The sequence below is a fragment of the Onychomys torridus genome, chromosome 10, assembly GCF_903995425.1.
Source record: "Onychomys torridus chromosome 10, mOncTor1.1, whole genome shotgun sequence".
Classification (NCBI taxonomy): Eukaryota; Metazoa; Chordata; class Mammalia; order Rodentia; family Cricetidae; genus Onychomys; species Onychomys torridus.
The window spans coordinates 10543074-10560313 of NC_050452.1; the positions used below are offsets into that span (position 1 = coordinate 10543074).

The 17240-nt window shown below is 43.9% G+C and overlaps 1 protein-coding gene and 2 pseudogenes across 2 annotated transcripts in view; 2 read left to right on the forward strand and 1 right to left on the reverse strand.

Moving 5' to 3' along the window:
* Aftph (aftiphilin) overlaps positions 1-12455 on the forward strand; it is a 72901-nt gene extending 60446 nt beyond the window's left edge. The window contains exons 8-10 of one of the 2 annotated variants that reach the window (XM_036201365.1): positions 474-554; positions 4653-4776; positions 11347-12455. In XM_036201365.1, the coding sequence (XP_036057258.1) occupies positions 474-554; positions 4653-4776; positions 11347-11494 (353 nt within the window). In that variant the 3' untranslated portion in view covers positions 11495-12455. The remainder of the gene's footprint in view (positions 1-473; positions 555-4652; positions 4777-11346) is intronic. The other variant, XM_036201366.1, reaches the window with a different exon arrangement.
* LOC118592428 lies at positions 4968-5654 on the reverse strand (annotated as a pseudogene).
* Positions 12456-15361: 2906 nt separating the features above from the next.
* Positions 15362-16585, forward strand: LOC118592429 (annotated as a pseudogene).
* The last annotated feature ends 655 nt before the right edge of the window (positions 16586-17240 follow it).

Here is a 17240-nt window from a genome sequence, read left to right on the forward strand (position 1 = left end):
TAAGTTAATGTGTTGGTGCATGTCCTGAAACTCACAACCTTGTCATTGTTTTAAAAAGCACTCATTAGAAATCAGAAATTGTTCATAGAAACTAACATGAAAGATCGGGCATATAGTGATTTAACATTGGGTTAAGATTAAGTATTGTTTCCCTTTAACTAGTATGCCTTCCCTGGTCTTTCTGATACCTTTCAGTTTTGACTGAAAGAACTGGCTTCTAACTAAAACCTAACAAAGTGTTACATTCTTTACATTGTACATGAGGAAATATACATTGAGTTAAATTGTTACTTTAGTTATGAAAACCTAATACTGTACGCATTGTTTTAATGTTGATTTTTTAAAATGTGTAATGACTACTAATTATAACCTGCATGTTCAAGTGTGTGTCTTACCCCTTTTTACACATAACCCCTCCTCCCTTGGCTTACCTTCTGTGTGGCTGCCTACCAACACGGTCACTGCATTCCAAGCTAGTGGAGGTTCCACTCTCCTGAACCTTGATTTCTTTGGGCCCGTGGATGACAGTAGCTCTAGCAGCAGCACAATCCCAGGTCAGCAGAGTGTTTAAGCACAGTTCTGGTTATTTATAAGAGCATGACCACACTTGACTTTCCTATAAACAAGGAAACAGCCAGAGCCTATTCTGATACTCTTCCTTCATCTGTCTTACTTGCTGATGTCTGACTGTAAGAAACAACTTACATGAATACATTTTTAAGAAAACTTTCTCAGAGGGTAATATTCAGAGCTGGCAGTGGTTTCTACAGGAGTACAGCCCTACTGGCTTTATACAGTTAAGGGCGTTTTGTTTTTCACCCTCTAAGTGGAAAATGCATTTATAGCTCATTTTGGAAGCATATTCTGTAAAGCCATTTGAAAGTAGCACTAGTTTAGAGAGAGAAGAATGTTTTAGTACGCAAAGATGATTTCACATTATAGCGTCTATAATAATGTAATTTTTATAAATTCTAGCATTTTAATTAGCTCTTATTAGTGCAGCTAAATATATAATTGAATCTAAAATGTTGGAATTTAGCATGTAGTTATATAGCCCCACATCAAAAAAAAATTACTGTTTTTATGTAGCTCTTAAATAGAAAGCATACTGTTAGTTTCTATGGAGGGAAAAAAAGTTAACAAAAGTTAATAGTAGAAAGTAATTGCTATGAACCTACCAGCAAAAATTAATGTTAATGTTCAGCCCTACAGTTCATTGACCAAAGGACTAATGTACTTTGTCATTTTCTAACCAAATAAAAGATGGAAACTATAATGGCATTTTAATGTTTACATTTTATTGAATATGATTTTAATGAATCCTTGCCATCCCAAATTGTGATCTGGTAATGATCATCAGACAGCTACTGGGGTTCTCTTCAAATGCTGACTCTGCAATGCATATTGAGGGTTCCCTTCTGTGCCCACTAGTGGCCAGTTGTGTAGCCTGGGTTCCTGAGACTTGGGGGCTGTTTTGTTTGGGGTGAGTTTATTAGGAATCCCAGCCACCCACTTCAATGGTTTATCAGCCATGCTAGTATATGAAGGAAAGCTAAGGGTGAGCCTGGACCCAGGAAAGCAACTAAGTCAGCTGAAGGTAAGCCTGGACCCAGGCTGCCCTTCCCTTAGATCTGGCAGGACCCAGGCTGCCCTTCCCTCAGATCCAGCTCTGGAAACCAGCACCCGTCACAGGAAAGCCCACACATCCTAGGGTAGATTGACAACATTTCCCAAGTCTAAGCTCCTAGTTTTCAAAATTCATGCGAGTACATGAAAAAGTCTATATCTGGTTTTGCTACTTACTTAAATTTGATATCTTACTGCTTAAAGTTCTACTAAGTCTATCTGATTTATGGAACAGCCTGCAGGAACTAAGATTGTCTGACAGTTCATATTACTTACTGGAGGTAAGGAGAAGCTGAGAATTACCCAGGATCCCTCTCAGCAGAATTTGGTCACAGTCTGCATTATAATTAAAATGAGGTTACTTTCTCTTTGGGGTGCCTAAAACTTGGTTTAGATTTTAAATTTGCTTATATTTTAAATGCATTTAAAAAGCATTGATAGGAACACCAGTAACCTCGTTGCTTAAAGAAACCTGGTTGCTTAAAGAAGTGCAGAGATCTCCTGATGATGGGCTCAGGCTACAGCTACAAGTTGGCAGTGTTTAACACTGCAGTGGATGTGAGCACTGCATGGCCCAGGGCAGTCTCTACCCCTGGGAAACCTCCAAAACCTCCATTTCATCCGTGTGCTCTGGCCACTGTGTAAATTTGATTATAATAAATTTTCTTTGCCTTGTATTGTTATTGGGTTTTATGAAAACTTCCTTCAAGCTTCAGGGACGGCTGCCTTCCTTAGGTTCCATCTTAGCACTTGTTGGTCCTTTCTGAACTTGTTTATGGGAAAGTCATTTATCTTAGCTTGCTGTTAATTATCTTGTGTGTGTCCTTAGGAGGCCGGCATAGAACTTGGATGGCTACTTTAATTGTGTAATTAAGCTGTGCCTCATTAAGGTTCTGTTGAAAAAACCACTTCCATTAAAAACTTGTCTCTAGTTTTTAGTGGGTAATCACCTGTCTCTGAACATGTTGACTGTAACTGTCACAGATCTCAGGCAGTTTTGGGTCGGGGGGCAGTTTATGGAGGGGAGACTGTCTGGGGGAGAACGGTGGCTTTTCCTGCCATGGCCAGCACTGTTGCTGTCAGTATGCCGCTTTGCTCTGACCACTGAGTGTCCAGTGTTTACAAACCATCAGAGACCTGCCTGGCACTTCCCTGTTGCTGGTCAGGATGCAGGCGTTCTGCATCCTAGAGAGCTCACCTTCAGTAGTTGGCTTACTCAGAGAAGCTAGCCTTTAACAAGGGAAGAGGGGAGTAGTCTGGGCTCATTTGGTCTTTATATATGTATCTGCAGTTTTACACATTTTAACTTGGCCTGTATGCTTGTAGAGAATCGAAAGTTTTAAAGTCTGTCTTGGAAGTGTATGTTGATGAACTATTAAGAACTTGAGAGTCAACATACACCTTCTCTAGCCTTTCTCCCTGGGTTGGCTTGGTAACTGTGAGAGCAATTGCTGGTTTATTTCTACATACATCTGGAATCCACACTACTACCTGTGCTCACTATAGACTTGGTTCCGAATCAGGAGTTCAAGGCCAGCCTGAGCAATATTGTAGTGCCCTATCTCAAAGAAAAAGAAAACATTGGAGAAGCTGTCAAACATTTTTGTAAACTGATGCTTAACTGTAGCCCCAACTTAGCTTCCCTCTGTTACTCCAGAGTGCTATCTAAATGAGACTATACATAGATAGATCCTGGAAATAAGCATTTTCATCAGTTTAAAGTAAAGCTTGACTCACTTTCTATGGAAGTGTTCTACCCTCTACCTCTTACTTGAAGTACATGCAGTGTATTTTTAGTAATAACTTGATGCTTTGAATAGTTGTTCACATCTTTAATCATAGTAAAGATAACCAAATTATTTTCTACAGTACAGACTCTATATTAATCTCCAAGTCTCTGACATGGAAGAAAATACTGGAGTTTTAAAAAAAATAGATGAGATAAGATCAGAGCAAGTTCAAAATAAGCTTCATTGGCCAATTTAAAAATTGGGAATGTTGAGCTGGAGAGTTGGCTCGGCAGTTAAGAGCACCAGCTGTTCTATAGAACCTGGGTTTATTTCCCAGCACCCACATGGCAGCTCATAACTGTCTGTAACTCCAGTTCCAGGGGATCCAAACACCTTTACAAAGACATACATGCAGGCAAAACACCAGTGCACATAAAATAAAAAATAATTTAAAAAAAAAATGAGAATGTTGGAGGTCAGGTATGGTGACTCCACTTCTGTAATCCCAACACTAAGGAGCTGAGGCAAGATATTTATCATGAGTCAAAGCCAGTGTAGGCTATAGAGTAAGACCCCATCTCAAGAAATAAAAGGATAAAAGTTGAGAATATTGTAGCATGCTCATTCTTTTTATAAACACTGATGCTGTGTCAGAAATGAATGTAAAACTGAGTGATAGGTTCTTGGAACACTTGGGAGGCATCAACTAAATACAACATTTATTCCAAAATAGAAATTTTAAGTGTTCCTTTATAGATACTTCAAAGCCTACCATTTAAAAATGGACATAGGGTTAATTGGCTCAATAGTTAAAAGCACTGACTGTTCTTGCAAAGGACCTGGGTTCTGTTCCCAACATCTATATGGTGCCTCACAACTATCTGTAACTCCAATTCCAGGGGCTCCTACATCCCCTTCTGTCCTCCTCAGGCACTAGGCATGCACGTGATGTGCATACATAAGTGCAGACAACCACACATAAAATAAAAAAGTAAACACAGATAGCTCAGCAGGTAAAGGTGCTTGCTGTCCAAGCCTGCTAACCCAAGTTCAATCCCCAGAAACCATGTAAAGGTAGAAGGTGAGAACCAGCTGCACAAAGTTCTCTGGCGTCCACCCTCTTGTGGCATGCGTGCCCTTATGTGGTCCACACAGTAATGACTTTTCACATGGTCTGACAATGAGTACTTCTGCAGACTCGGATGTGGCGAGGTATTGCTCTTAGGTTTTGGATTGTGGCTCACTGTGACCCATGCAGCTTGCCCTCACTCACTATCGTTCTGTGTGTGCTGTAAGGTGTGGATCCAGAGTTGTATGAATTAACAACTGCTAAGCTGGAGACTTCCACCTCAAGCCTCAAAGTGACTGATGCATTTGCAAAGCTCATGTCTACAGTGGAGAAGACAAGCACGTCAACCAGGTAAGCCCGTGCTCTGAACTTTGCCCTGACTTTGTATCCTGGTTTAAGGGGCCACAAGCAAAGCATGAAAGTGGCAGTGTTTGTGTGTTAAACTTACTTCATATGTTAAAACCAGTAGATGGCGAAGCCTAGAGAACATCATCAGATTAATGGTTAATGCTGAACTTTATTGGAGATTGACAGATGTAACACGAATCTTCTCCTTCCCACACTCCTGCATAGAAAACAATTCTGATTATTGAGATGCTGGTGCCACTGAGGAACGTCCCCTATCCCTTTATGTTGGTGGAGAAAAGCCTTTTTTTAACAGATCCTGCCTCAAGTTTATTTGTAAAAACAGCATGGGGTCCTGATCATCTGCAAATAGTGTGTAGGTGTGTCACACCAGTCCGTCTGTCTGGCAGACAGAAACCTTTTCTATGGGGCCTTCACAGGGGCCTGGGCACCTTTGGGAGCCTGAGCTAGAGCTGAGGCCTCTGCCTTGGTTTGAGCCTTGGGCTTTGGTTGGCTGAGCCTACAACCCTTGGCCATGTAGCTTCTAATCCACTTCCCAAGCTTGGGGTGAGTGATGAAAGCAGGATGGCTGAGCTTGGGCTGGGGCCCTTGGGCATCTTGGGCTTAACCACCTCGGGCTTCACGAGGGCCCTGATGGCCTCTGCACGCGCACTCGCTGCCTTTGCGTTGTTGGCCTGCATCTTCTTCAGGCCTTTCTTGTTGTGCTTCTTGGCGAAGCGCATGTTCCTCAGGAACTTGGGGTCCACCCCCTTGAGAGATTCGTATCTTTGCGACCGGGGTTTCTTGATACCATTTCTGTGCCATTTTCGAGATTAGTTGTGTGTGGTGTGGTTCTTGGACTTGGCCATGTCGGAACGGTAACCAGCAGCTCCTGAAGCGCCTGGGACCGGAAGAGAAAAGCATTTTTTAAGAACCAGTCTCACACTGGACTGCCATACTGGCTACCATGTTTACACTGAAGCTGAAACAGTAAAGTCCTTTTTATTTTCAGACTTTGGCTACTGTGCACCCTAACTTGAGCATCATGCACCCCTTTACCAGACTCATGGGGACCTCTTCAGGAACAGCTCTCTCCTGGTTTTAGAGCCAGAGACAGGGGCTGTCACTTGAACCTTGTATTTAGAGTTTAACACAGGCATCAGATAAGCCAGTTCCTAGTAGAAGAGAGTTGTTCCGGACAGGGCTTCACTGGTGCCAGGGCAGACGCCGATTGGTTAGCACTCTTCTCCATTCCCAGATCATCATACATTTGCATTTTCAAAAGGGATGTTTAAGTGAATTCTTTCATAAGAAACATCTATTTCTTCCTTTTTCTTATGTTTTTTTTTTTTTTAATTTTTGCTTAAATGATTGCAATCTCTGGGTTTTTGTTTGTTTTTGAGACAGGGTCTCTATGTAGTTTTGACTGTCCTGAAACTTGTTACGTAGACTAGGCTGGCCTTGAACTTAGAACCACCTCCATCTGTCTCCCCAATGCTGGGGTTCAAGGTGTGCACCACCACTCCTGACTTAAATGATCACAGTGTCTTTTTTTTTTTTTTTTTTTTTTTTTTGAGCTGAGGATGGAACCCAGGGTCTTGCACTTGCTAGGCAAAGCGCTCTACCACTGAACTAAATCCCCAACCCCACAGTGTCTTTTAAACCTTATTCTCTATGGGTGTCCGTCCATTCAACAGACAGTAACAATTTTGAAAAGCTGCTGTTACTAGTTTTATGACGTCGATGCCTTTAATTTTCCCAGGAAATAGATCTGGAGCTTGTAGGTCCTTTTACCCACAGGTTCACTCCGTTGCTGAATGGGCCTGCATTGTCTTTACCTGTTAAATGAACCTCCTGTAATGACATGTCCTGGGATTTGTGCTTTCCTGCCTGGACTCCCTTGCTGGTTCGGAGCCAGTGCCCTGCTTCCTTACCTTGCTCTGCAGCTGCAGTCTACCTGCCTAGACTTCCCCGCTGTGCCGGTAGGAGGAGCTCTACCCACGCTGTTAGCGTGTGCCTTCCTTTCAAGGCTCCTTGCCGGCCGTCACTGTATTGCCTAACCTCTGTTAATACTAAACTTCGCTCTCATCTTCTGAACTGAAAGAATAAACTAAAACTGTAGCACACGCCTAGGAGGCAAGCTGTAGCTGCCAATGAGATCCTCTGTCCTGCTGTCTGACCTTTCTGTTGTTGAGGGACTGAAGAACAAATCCAGGGCCTTATGTACTCCAGGCTCTACCACCCACCGGGCTGTTTTCTCAGACCCACTTTAACATGTAAGTGAAATAAATTGAAAACAAGCTGCCAGCTTTGAATTTCATTTTGAAGGATGTTTTGTTCTTTGAAAATAGTGAGAAAAAAATATCCACCTCTTAGTATTTAAAGTTATAAAGTATCACCAGAGGAGTGTGGGTATTTTGTTTTTGTTTGTTTGTTTGTTTGTTTGTTTTGCAGAGGTGGGAACTGGTTTTTTGTTTTGTTTTGTTTTTCCCCAATGCTAAGGTCAAACCCAAAGCCTTATGCATGCTAGTTTAAAGTAGAGCGTCAGCCCCAGCCTTCCATCAGCGAGTCTTAGTTGTACAAAGAAAAGACAGGCAAGTGGCTTGTGAGATTTCAAAAGGCTTTTTCAATACCTTGATCTTTAGGATTTAGTTCTTTCTCTTTTTAAGTAAAGGTTAGCAAAAGCATCTTGGCTCTTGACATTACATGGACAGTTGAGTGGAAAAGCCTTTTGAAGAGCTATAGGATAAGAAAGGGTTAAAGCGGGAGTTGAGGTGGGTGCAGTGATGACGCTTATAACTTCAGCATCCAGAAAGCTGAGGCTGGAGGACCATAAACTTGAGACCAGGCTAAGCTACAAAGCAGAATTCTGTCTCTAAGAGCAAAGAAACTGTCATTGGAAATGGAGGACATTTGATGTGGAGCGTGTCTTTCCTCCATTTCTAAAATGGTGTTTGTCTGGTTATTGTCGGGGTGATGGGTGCTTGAGCCTGGTGCACGTGTGACAGCGGTGGGCAACTGTGGGAGTCAGTTCTCCCCTTCCACCTTGTGGGTCCCAGGGACCAAACGCAGGTTGTCAGGGTCCTTGGCTGACGGAACCCTCTTGGAGGCTCACACAGTTTCCCAAGAGCCTTTGAGTACTGAGGAAACGTGATGGGGTCTTCTCTTCCCATGGGCTGTATCTCTCACTTCACTTCTTTTCTTGTTTGTTTGTGGTTGGTGTTTTGATGTGCTCTGGGTCTGACTGGAGCCAGTTTGTCCCTCCTTAGGCAGCCTGGTACCCACACTAGAGGGGCCACCACCTGATGTCAAACTTTATGCAAACCAAATTGGCATAGCACACTACAGGCATGTGCCCCTGCATCTGGCTGTGGTGGGTGTGTTGTTCCCAGGGCCTTGTCCACGCCAGGCGAGCACACACCCTGATCTGCATCACTAACACTCACTGTGTTATTTTTAAAGAAATCCGAGTTTGAAGATAGTTCTGCCTTCTTGCTCAACTTTCCTTTTATGGAAAAAAGTTATTTTCTAATTTAAATTGGTGTGTGGCCAGCTGAGGAGTAGCTACAGAGGCCACTAACTGGTATTGGTACAAGCCACAGAACTAGTGGCTAGCTAACAGGAATACTTAGGGTTTTCAGTTTTGAATTTTATTAATTTAGTTAACATGATCCAATCTACCTTTCTCACTTGAGTGAATTCACTAGTTTTTAGTAGGTTCACAAAGCTTTGCAGCTATCATCATTAAATGACCAGAAAATGTTTATTACCTTCAGCCTAAAGTCCCCCGTGTACATTTGCCTATTCCATTGTGTGGTGTGGGTGGAGGCTTGAGTCAGGGTCTCAGGCTGCGCTTTTAACTCAGCAGTGGCATTTGTCTGGCATGCACAGGTCCTGGGTTTGAGCCCTGGCACAACATGGCAGAAAGGGGGTGGGGGAGATGGGATTGGAAAAGGAAAAACAAGCATCTCAGCCTTGCCTCAGACTCAGTACCCCTCACCCTCTGGGAGTAACCAGTAACGGGAGCTTTCCAGTTTCTCCATGTTCTCCCCAAAACGTGTCTGACCTTCAGTGAGCTATGCCAGTGGGTATGAAGTTGTATCTTGTCATTGTAATTTGCATTTCCCTGGTAGCAAAGCTCTTGAACATCTTCTGATGTGCTTATTAGCATCCATGCCGCTGCTTTCAAGGATGCTGCTTGTGATTCTCTGCCTGTTCTCAGTCACATCATTTGTAAGCTTTCCTTGAGGCTACAAATACTAGACCTGGGCTTGGAGAGATGGCTGGTGGTTAACAGCACTGGCTGCTCTTCCAGAGGACCCAGGTCCCCAGCACCCACGTGGCAGCTCACAACTGTCCAGTTCCAGGGCTTCCAACCCCCTCACACAGACATGCATGCAGGGAAAACACTGATGCACAGAAAATAAAAACCAATAAATTATATTTAAAAAATACCAGACCTTTCTCAGATACATAATTTTCAAATATTTGCTACTCTTTTATCTTTTCAATTTCTATGCCATGTATTGACACTCAAAACACAATTGGGTTTCATCAAAATGAAACTTTTTCTTTTGTTATTTGTGCTTTAGGTTGAAGTAATGGTTGCCTGATTCAAAATTAGGAGGCTCTTACACCTAACAGTTTATAGTTTCAACCCTTATATGTGGAGTTTTTGTTTTTTTTCTTTTTCTTTTTTCTGGAGCTGAGGACTGAACCCAGGACTTTGCATTTGCTAGGCAAGTGCTCTACCACTGAGCTAAATCCTCAACCCCATATGGATTTTTAATGCATTTCAGTTTTATTTTTGTGGGGGAAGGGGATTGTTTCATTGGTTGTTTTGTTTTGGAGAAAGGGTTTCTCTGTAGCCCTGGCTGTCCTGGAACTCAGATCTGCCTGCCTCTGGCTCCCAAGTGCTGGGATTAAAGGTATGAGCCACTACACCCAATTTTCTAAGGCATTTTTAAATTCATTTTAATGTAGTAGAAGGTGGGAGAAGTCTATATTCTTTTACATCCACCCTGCCCTGCATAGGGATATTTGGTTATGCTTGCAGTTTCTTGAAAAGTTTCTTTACCCTTTTGAAAGGTCTTGCCATGTCTGTTTCTTGTGGGGAGGTGAATTAATTTGATCATAGGCCACGCTGGACTGTCATTTGTGTGTAGTCCTCTGACAAAAGGTAAATCTCAGCTCAGATTCTCAAGCTTGTGCTTTGTGTGTTTTAATAAGAATAGCTCACATAAATAACTGCAAATACGTGCACAAACTTAAAAATTGTAGGGACTCATAAGTTCCATTTCTTACTGCCTCTGAAAGCCATTGGTCAACTCTAGGCAAATCATCAAGTTGTTCTTCTCTCTCGGACCTACCTGCACTTCACAAATGGGGAAATCGTCAGGACAACTTCTATTTACTGGTGTTTTCTGTGAGTAATGTTCACCGAGTTCTTTATTCCTCCAATCTCTGTCAACTGGAAATTACATCCAGAGGCTTGCAAATACCGGGTAATAAACATTTTGCCTGGGCTAGGTCAGAGGTCTCCCAGCACATTGAAACTGCCCCACACCCTGCTGACTGGCTGCACGTGGCTGGCTGCAGGCTGACTGCTGCACTTTGCAGCCATATGAATGATGATGCCTAACCGAGCCTAGGAAGCCAGACACTTGTGTGACTCTGAAGTTCCTCAAGCATCTAATGATGTATTACATTAAGTGTGATCTAAAATACAAATTTTATTTTTTTAATGTAGGATCTCCTTTGTGTTCTTCTAAGTAGGACTGGGTTGAATATTGATTCATCTGCTGATATGATCACCATAAAGGAAAGAATTGGGCTTTCTGTAGTCAATTTCAAGTGATCTTTGGTCTGAAATTGATCTCTATTCAAGTAATATCTATGTGACTAAAATGATCCCTTCAACATATTTAACAACCTGGATGGTTTGGATGGCATTGTCACTGTTTGGGCATATTGATGCTCACTGGGCATTTTCTTCAGCTTGCCCACTAGTTCACCAGGAAGTTTTGTGTATCTGTGATATGCTTCAAGCTACAGGACCAACCTACAGGCCTGTAAGGTTTCCAGACTGCCTCCCCGGTTCCTGCCTGTACCCACTTCTCATGCTGCTGCCTGCATCCCAGCTTGGCAGAAGGCTCTCTCTTGGAATTCCCCATTAGGTTGAGAAAGCCTGAGGTTAAAGGACTTACCAAGCCTTGCACCACACCTTTGGTGTTGGGGTGGTTTTTGGTAGTTTTTCAGCAGGCGGGGGAAATCCAGGTGGGTGGACTGTTATCAGGGCTTTAGCACTCTACTTGTGCTTAGTAGTGTTTGAAGGTTATGGCTGGGTAGATGCTTAACTAAGGCTTTGAGCCTGTACACATGTGTATATGGGTCTCTGTGTCTTCATGCTTACGTCGTGGACAACAAAGAAGCCATGTCCATTGTTCTTCAGCAGCTAGCAGAGGAAAAGCCGTCAGCTGCCCCAGACTGCTGACCGCAAACCTGCAGAGGGAATGTCTTCCCATCTGATCTCTAGCATAGCCCCATTAACACACTGCTCCTTTCTCATGCTGACAGGAGAACAAAAAGAGAGGAACACCTAAGTGAAGAGGCTGTGAAGGTGATCGCCAGCCTTCCTGACCTAACTTTTATGCATGCCAAGGTGTTGATGTTCCCAGCCACGCTGACGCCTTCCACAAGCTCCCAGGAACAAGCAGACGGATAGCTGGTTGAACTGGACAGTTTCAAATACTTTTCCTTTCCTCCATCCCTCCCGACCATCAAAAACATATCTGCTGTAATTTAAAAATCAATAAATACATTCAAGTTCAGCTGATTTGTTGGTAAGCCACACTAGAAAGGTATACATAGTAATGTATATTTATTTACATACTGAAGTCCTAAATTTATATTAGAAAAAAATGTAAATAATTGGGGATGAACATTTTTGAAGATTTATTCTTTTGTGTTGCTGGGGTGTATACATTTATGTCTTTGTGAAATACACTGGTGGTGTCCTTCTTAAAAAAAACTTTTGAAATAAAAAAAGAAAATTAAAAACGAAAATCTCCACTGTCTGTGAAATCCCCGTCAGTCTTTTCCCATTGCCCTGGCCGCTCTTAATCCCCTACTGTACGCACCACCACAGACGCTCAAATCTCCGTCTGATTTTCAGTTTTGTATGTGATGGTTCTTGTCAGGCCTGGCTTTTGTTAACTTTTTCTAGTCTTTTCAATCTGGCATATTGCTGTGTGACCTTTTGCAGAGGTCATCGCTGCTCTCTGGTTGTGGGGTGTGGATCACTGTCAGAATTTGATTAGAGGCTTGATCGAGATTGTGCCTGTTTTAATTAGTGTGATTTGGAGAAGGACCAAATGATATGAATGTCTTAAAATGAAATTTGTTAGAAATCTTTCTGTTCTATCATACCATTATTTTTTGAGGATTTTGCACAGTGTAAAATGACATAATCATAGATTGCTATGGTTTAGGCTGTATATACAGTAAAAAAAAAAACAACAACAACAAAAACTATGGGTTTTAAATGTTTGGGGAAATTCCTATGGAAAAAGAGAAGACGTGTAGAAGAGCCTCTAACAAGGTTAATGTGCATGCCCAAGGTTTTTGAGATTTCAGTGTGTAAATTTCCTTTTAGCTTACACAATAATAAAATAATTTAAAAGAAATTTAGTCGTTTGTCTTTGTACGTTAGCATCTCAGGGAGCATGTAATGCATTTGAATGCGCCGTTTTATTCAGAATTAATGTTTTGTTCCACATGTAGCCATTTGGTGGGACTTCTATCTGCTTAAAATCAGGAAGAATTAGAATCTGGTCTCTCTGAACTGAATCGTGAGGCTGGAGAGATGGCCCAGGGGTCAAGAGCACTTGGACTTACAGAAGACCCAGGTTCTAGTCCCATGGTGGCTCACAGCCATCCATAACTACAGTTCCAGGGGATCTGACCTTTCTGACATTGGAGGGCACCAGGCACAATTACGTTAACAGACATACATGCAGGCCAAACATGCATACACAGGAAGTGAAATAAATTAAGCTATAAATCTCGGGGCCAGCTAGCCTGGTTTACCCAGTGACAAAAGAGATTGTCTCAAACAAGGTGGAAAGGCGACAACCTGAAGGTTGTCTGCAGTGACACATGAGTCACACACACACACACACACACACACACACACACACACACACACTAATGGGATCAGTGCTTTTTAACAATTGAACTGTTTTTATATGTACAATATGAACTCATAAAAGAAATTCCCATGATTCATTATAGCATGCCTTCAGAATATTGAGATAATAAAATAAGAACTTATAGGGCTGTGCAGTGGTAGTACACACCTTTAACCTCAGCACTCAGGAGGCAGAGGAAGGCAAACTCTTTGAGTTTGAGGCCAGCCTGATCTACAGAGAGAGTTATAGGACAGCCAGAGCCACACAGAGAAACCCTTGTCTGGAGAAAAAAAAAAAAATTATAGGGAGTCCCCCTGAAATGTTCTCGCCAAATTAGGTTGAGCAGAACGTAAAATAAGGAATCGGGGCTGTTATTTACAGCACTCTCCTCCCAGCCAGCCGCCATGTCCATGCCATCAGCTGTGCCTACTTAAATCATCCCAGCAGTGCTGGCTGATGGTTGACCTCTCACAGAATGGAGGATGGGGAGTCATGGGACCCTCCCCTGAGTACCCAGCCAGTGGTATGCAGCTGGGCCCTAATGCACGTGGCCTTTGCATCTGGAGCAGGACTATAGTGTGTAGTTGGAGGAAGACTAGAGGATGTGGGCTCCATCTACACAGCCATGAGGAAGCCACCATCCATATGGGGTGAAGACAGTCTTGGGAGGAGACAGGGCTGGAGATTACTGGTGCTCCGTGCCCTGTAAGTGTATCTAATAAACTCGTTAGAGAAGAGGGGACAGATCTGGTGCTGTGCTTGGTCATCGGGACTTTACCAGGAGGCAGTGTATATTGTATAGTCTCCCCACTGCTGCTCACAGCAGGAGTGTGGTGGCTATTTTAGTCGTAAACTTGACTACATCTAGAATTAACTAAAACCCAAAAGTGGCTGGACACACCTATGAGGGATTTTTGCTAAATTAAATCATTTGAAGTAGGGAGATCCACTTGTAATCCAGATCTTTGAAGTAGGAAGATAGTCCTTTAATCCAGATCTTTGGAGGTGGGAAGCTCTCATCTGGGTCGTACCTGCTGGAAGCCTGTGGACGTGGAAGAAGGCAGCTTCTGCCCTTTGCTGCTTGCTCACCCCTCCCCAGCAAGCCCATTCCTCCACTGGCATCAGTGCCTACTTCTTGGGATTCCAGCATATTCTGACAGCCAGCTGAGACATCCAGCCTTGTGGACTGAACAACTACTGGATTTTTGGGCCTTCCAATCAGAGGCCGCCATTATTGGATTAGCTGTATCCCAGCCTGGTAAGTCACTCTATCCCCTTTCTCTACATGGAAGGATTCACTCTGTAAATTCTGCTACACTAGAACCCTGACTAATGTAAGGGGCTAAAGAATCAAAATCAAAGCATGTTTCACATGCTTAATGTCCTGAATTTGACCCCAAGTGTGTAGGCTTGTAGACGGGGGGGGGGGGGGGGGGGGGCGCTAGGCTTTTAGGGCTGAAAGGTGAGCTGCTCAATGCTCGCCCAAGCTTCTCCCAGGAGCTCCCAGAGGCATCAGAGCCAGGACACACATAAAGCCATGGGTTGTCTTTTTTGTAACACACCTTAGGGTAATATCAGGGCCCAGTGGTTACAGAAACCCCTGTTCAATAAAAACACTTTGTTACTACAAAATATTAAGGGCCAAAGATGAGTCAGTTCTCATAGCAGAAGAAGTTGGAGCATAATTAAGAGTCCGACTTATGCTCAACAATCACAGCTAAATCCAGGAGGACCCAACCCAGCTTTTGTTTACACCTTCCTGTGTGTTCCCTCAGAAGAATTGGCCTATGTAGTCTGAACATGTAAAGGGGTGCCACTGGGCTCAGGACCCCTCAAGGGATCCCACACACTCACTTTGTTGTTCTCATTGTGATTAGAAAAGGACACCATAAGCTTTCTGTTGTTTCAAGCTGTCCCCTTGTGTCGCTGGATAAACCTAACCCCCTTTCCCTGCATATCTGAAGGTCACCTTTCACTGGGTCTTTCTCTATCCACATTCTTCTCTGAGTGTCAATGTGTTCCCCAGGCTGGTCCAGGCATCTCCTCACCACTGGCATGGGCTTCATGTTTATTCTGTTTCAAGCACTTAACCTGTCCTACAACACTATCTCTGGTGATGACAGATCTGCCTCTTTAACTCATGTAGGTGAGTAGCTTGTCCCCTGACTACCATCAAATCAAACTTTCTGTCATATCGCTGAATTTTTAAAACCTAAAAGCAGGTTTTTCATTTATCTTTTTCCAACCTTACTGTGTCCACTTTAGACACTGTTTCAGACAGCCACCGCCCCAGATTGTCATTGTACCCCGTTATGTGCAGACTCCTCCCTCATCCTCAGCCTTGTCATTCAGTGACTGAGAGACATACTTCATGACCCAGACCACCAGAATGAACACTGACCAGGGGAACCACTGCAAACGCCTGCAGGGAGTACCAGGCGGGCTTGGGCACTCTGGCTTCTCAACAGCATACCACACTTCTTCATCTTGGCTACAGATCAAGGCAAAGCCCTGCTGAATCCAGTCACAGAACCTGTGACATCTCACAAGCCATAATAAGCATCTACTCTACATGCCCTAAGAGGTGATAAGTCCAGGATGAAATAAATGGTCAGCCAGGTATGTTGGCCCACAGCTGTAATCCCAGCATTCAGGAGGCTGAGGCAGGAAGATCAGGAGTTGAAAGGCAGTTTGGGCTACAGAGAGAGATTTGAAAGGATAAAATGGCATCCATTCAGGCTCAGGGTAGATAATCCACATCATCTGTGGCACACAGTGAACACTGAGCCAATAATCTCTATCTTCATTCAGGTCAGTATCCTGTAGAAGAACACAGAGAACTGTCTCCCTGACACCAGTAAGCCAAAATGTCATCCTCCCCCCAGGAAGCTAAAGCCACCCTCACAGTGTGTGGCGTGTTTCAGTTAGCCACCACTTCAGCACCTTAAACTTGAATGTCAGTGTGAACTGTGCCCTTAGCCACTCCGGCCCTCCCGACTCCTCACATCCCTCGAAGGGGCCGATCCTCTTCATCTCCATCTCTGAGGGTCAGTGACACAGATCCCCAAAGACCAAAAGCACCAAGGCATGAGAATAAGGAGTTCTGCATCCACCTTTCAACGGGTTGCTCTAGTGTTTAGCTTGAGTCTATTTCTGCCCTAGGTCCCTCCAGCAAAAAGCTTCCAAAGGTCAGGCATGGCGCACGCGCCTGCAGGTCTAGCCTTCAAAAGGCAGAGGGGAGAAGATTCCAAGTTTGAGACCAACCTGGACTACATGGTGAGACTCTGATTCAAAATATCAAATGAGCTCTTTGGGTCTCTGCGGCAGAAGCAAGGTGACGGAAAGATCGTCATCCTTTGCAAAGCTCGCAATAAGACACACATGTTGTGCCGCCCTGTGGCTCTAAGGCCCACCACCTTCGGAAGTCAACCTGTGGCAAGTGTGGCTACCCGGCCTCGCGCAAGAGAAAGTATGACTGGAGTGCCAAGGCTAAGAGACGAAACACAACCGGGACTGGGCAGATGAGGCACCTGGAAATTGTCTATCGAAGATTCAGACATGGATTCCGTGAAGGTACAACACCCAAACCCAAGAGGGCAGCTGGTGCAGCATCCAGTTCATCTTGAGGATTTTCACTCAGTCATAAAATAAATGTCTGGTTTCAAAAGCATATATATATATATATATATATATATATATATATATATATATATATATATATATGAGAGAAAAGGGGGTCTGGCGGGCAGGGGGAGGAAGAAGAGAGGGGAAGGATTGGTGGGGGCCTTTCCTGGCCTCTCCGTGAGCCACAGGTCTCTTCTGCCACTGGCCAGCATCATTGGAGGGCCAGGACTCCAGCTCTAGTTCCCATGCACCAGGTTCGAATCCTCACATGCCCCGCATTCACTGCCTTACCCTTTAGCCTATGGGTGTAGAGTTCCGTTAATCACACCTCTTGGCTGCTTTCTCTCTCTAGGCCCACTCACCTCGCCTGACTACCGTTTCGCCTCCAGGTGACATGTCTTTGTCTTTCTTCCAGAATGTTCTTTTCCTAGAACAAGTCCTTCCTGAAGCCCTCTGAATGAAGACTTACCTCACCACATTGCCCAGGCCCAGGATCTGCCTCTTCTCCACACTGTGGGCTCTTTGCTGACGACCAAATGCCCCAGCAGCTGGCTAAAACCACCTCCTGACCTAGGAAAACATGTCCTCATTCATTAGCCAGCATCCTCTCCTCTGGAAATCTTTCTGCCACCCACACTGAGCAGAACTGGCCCTTCC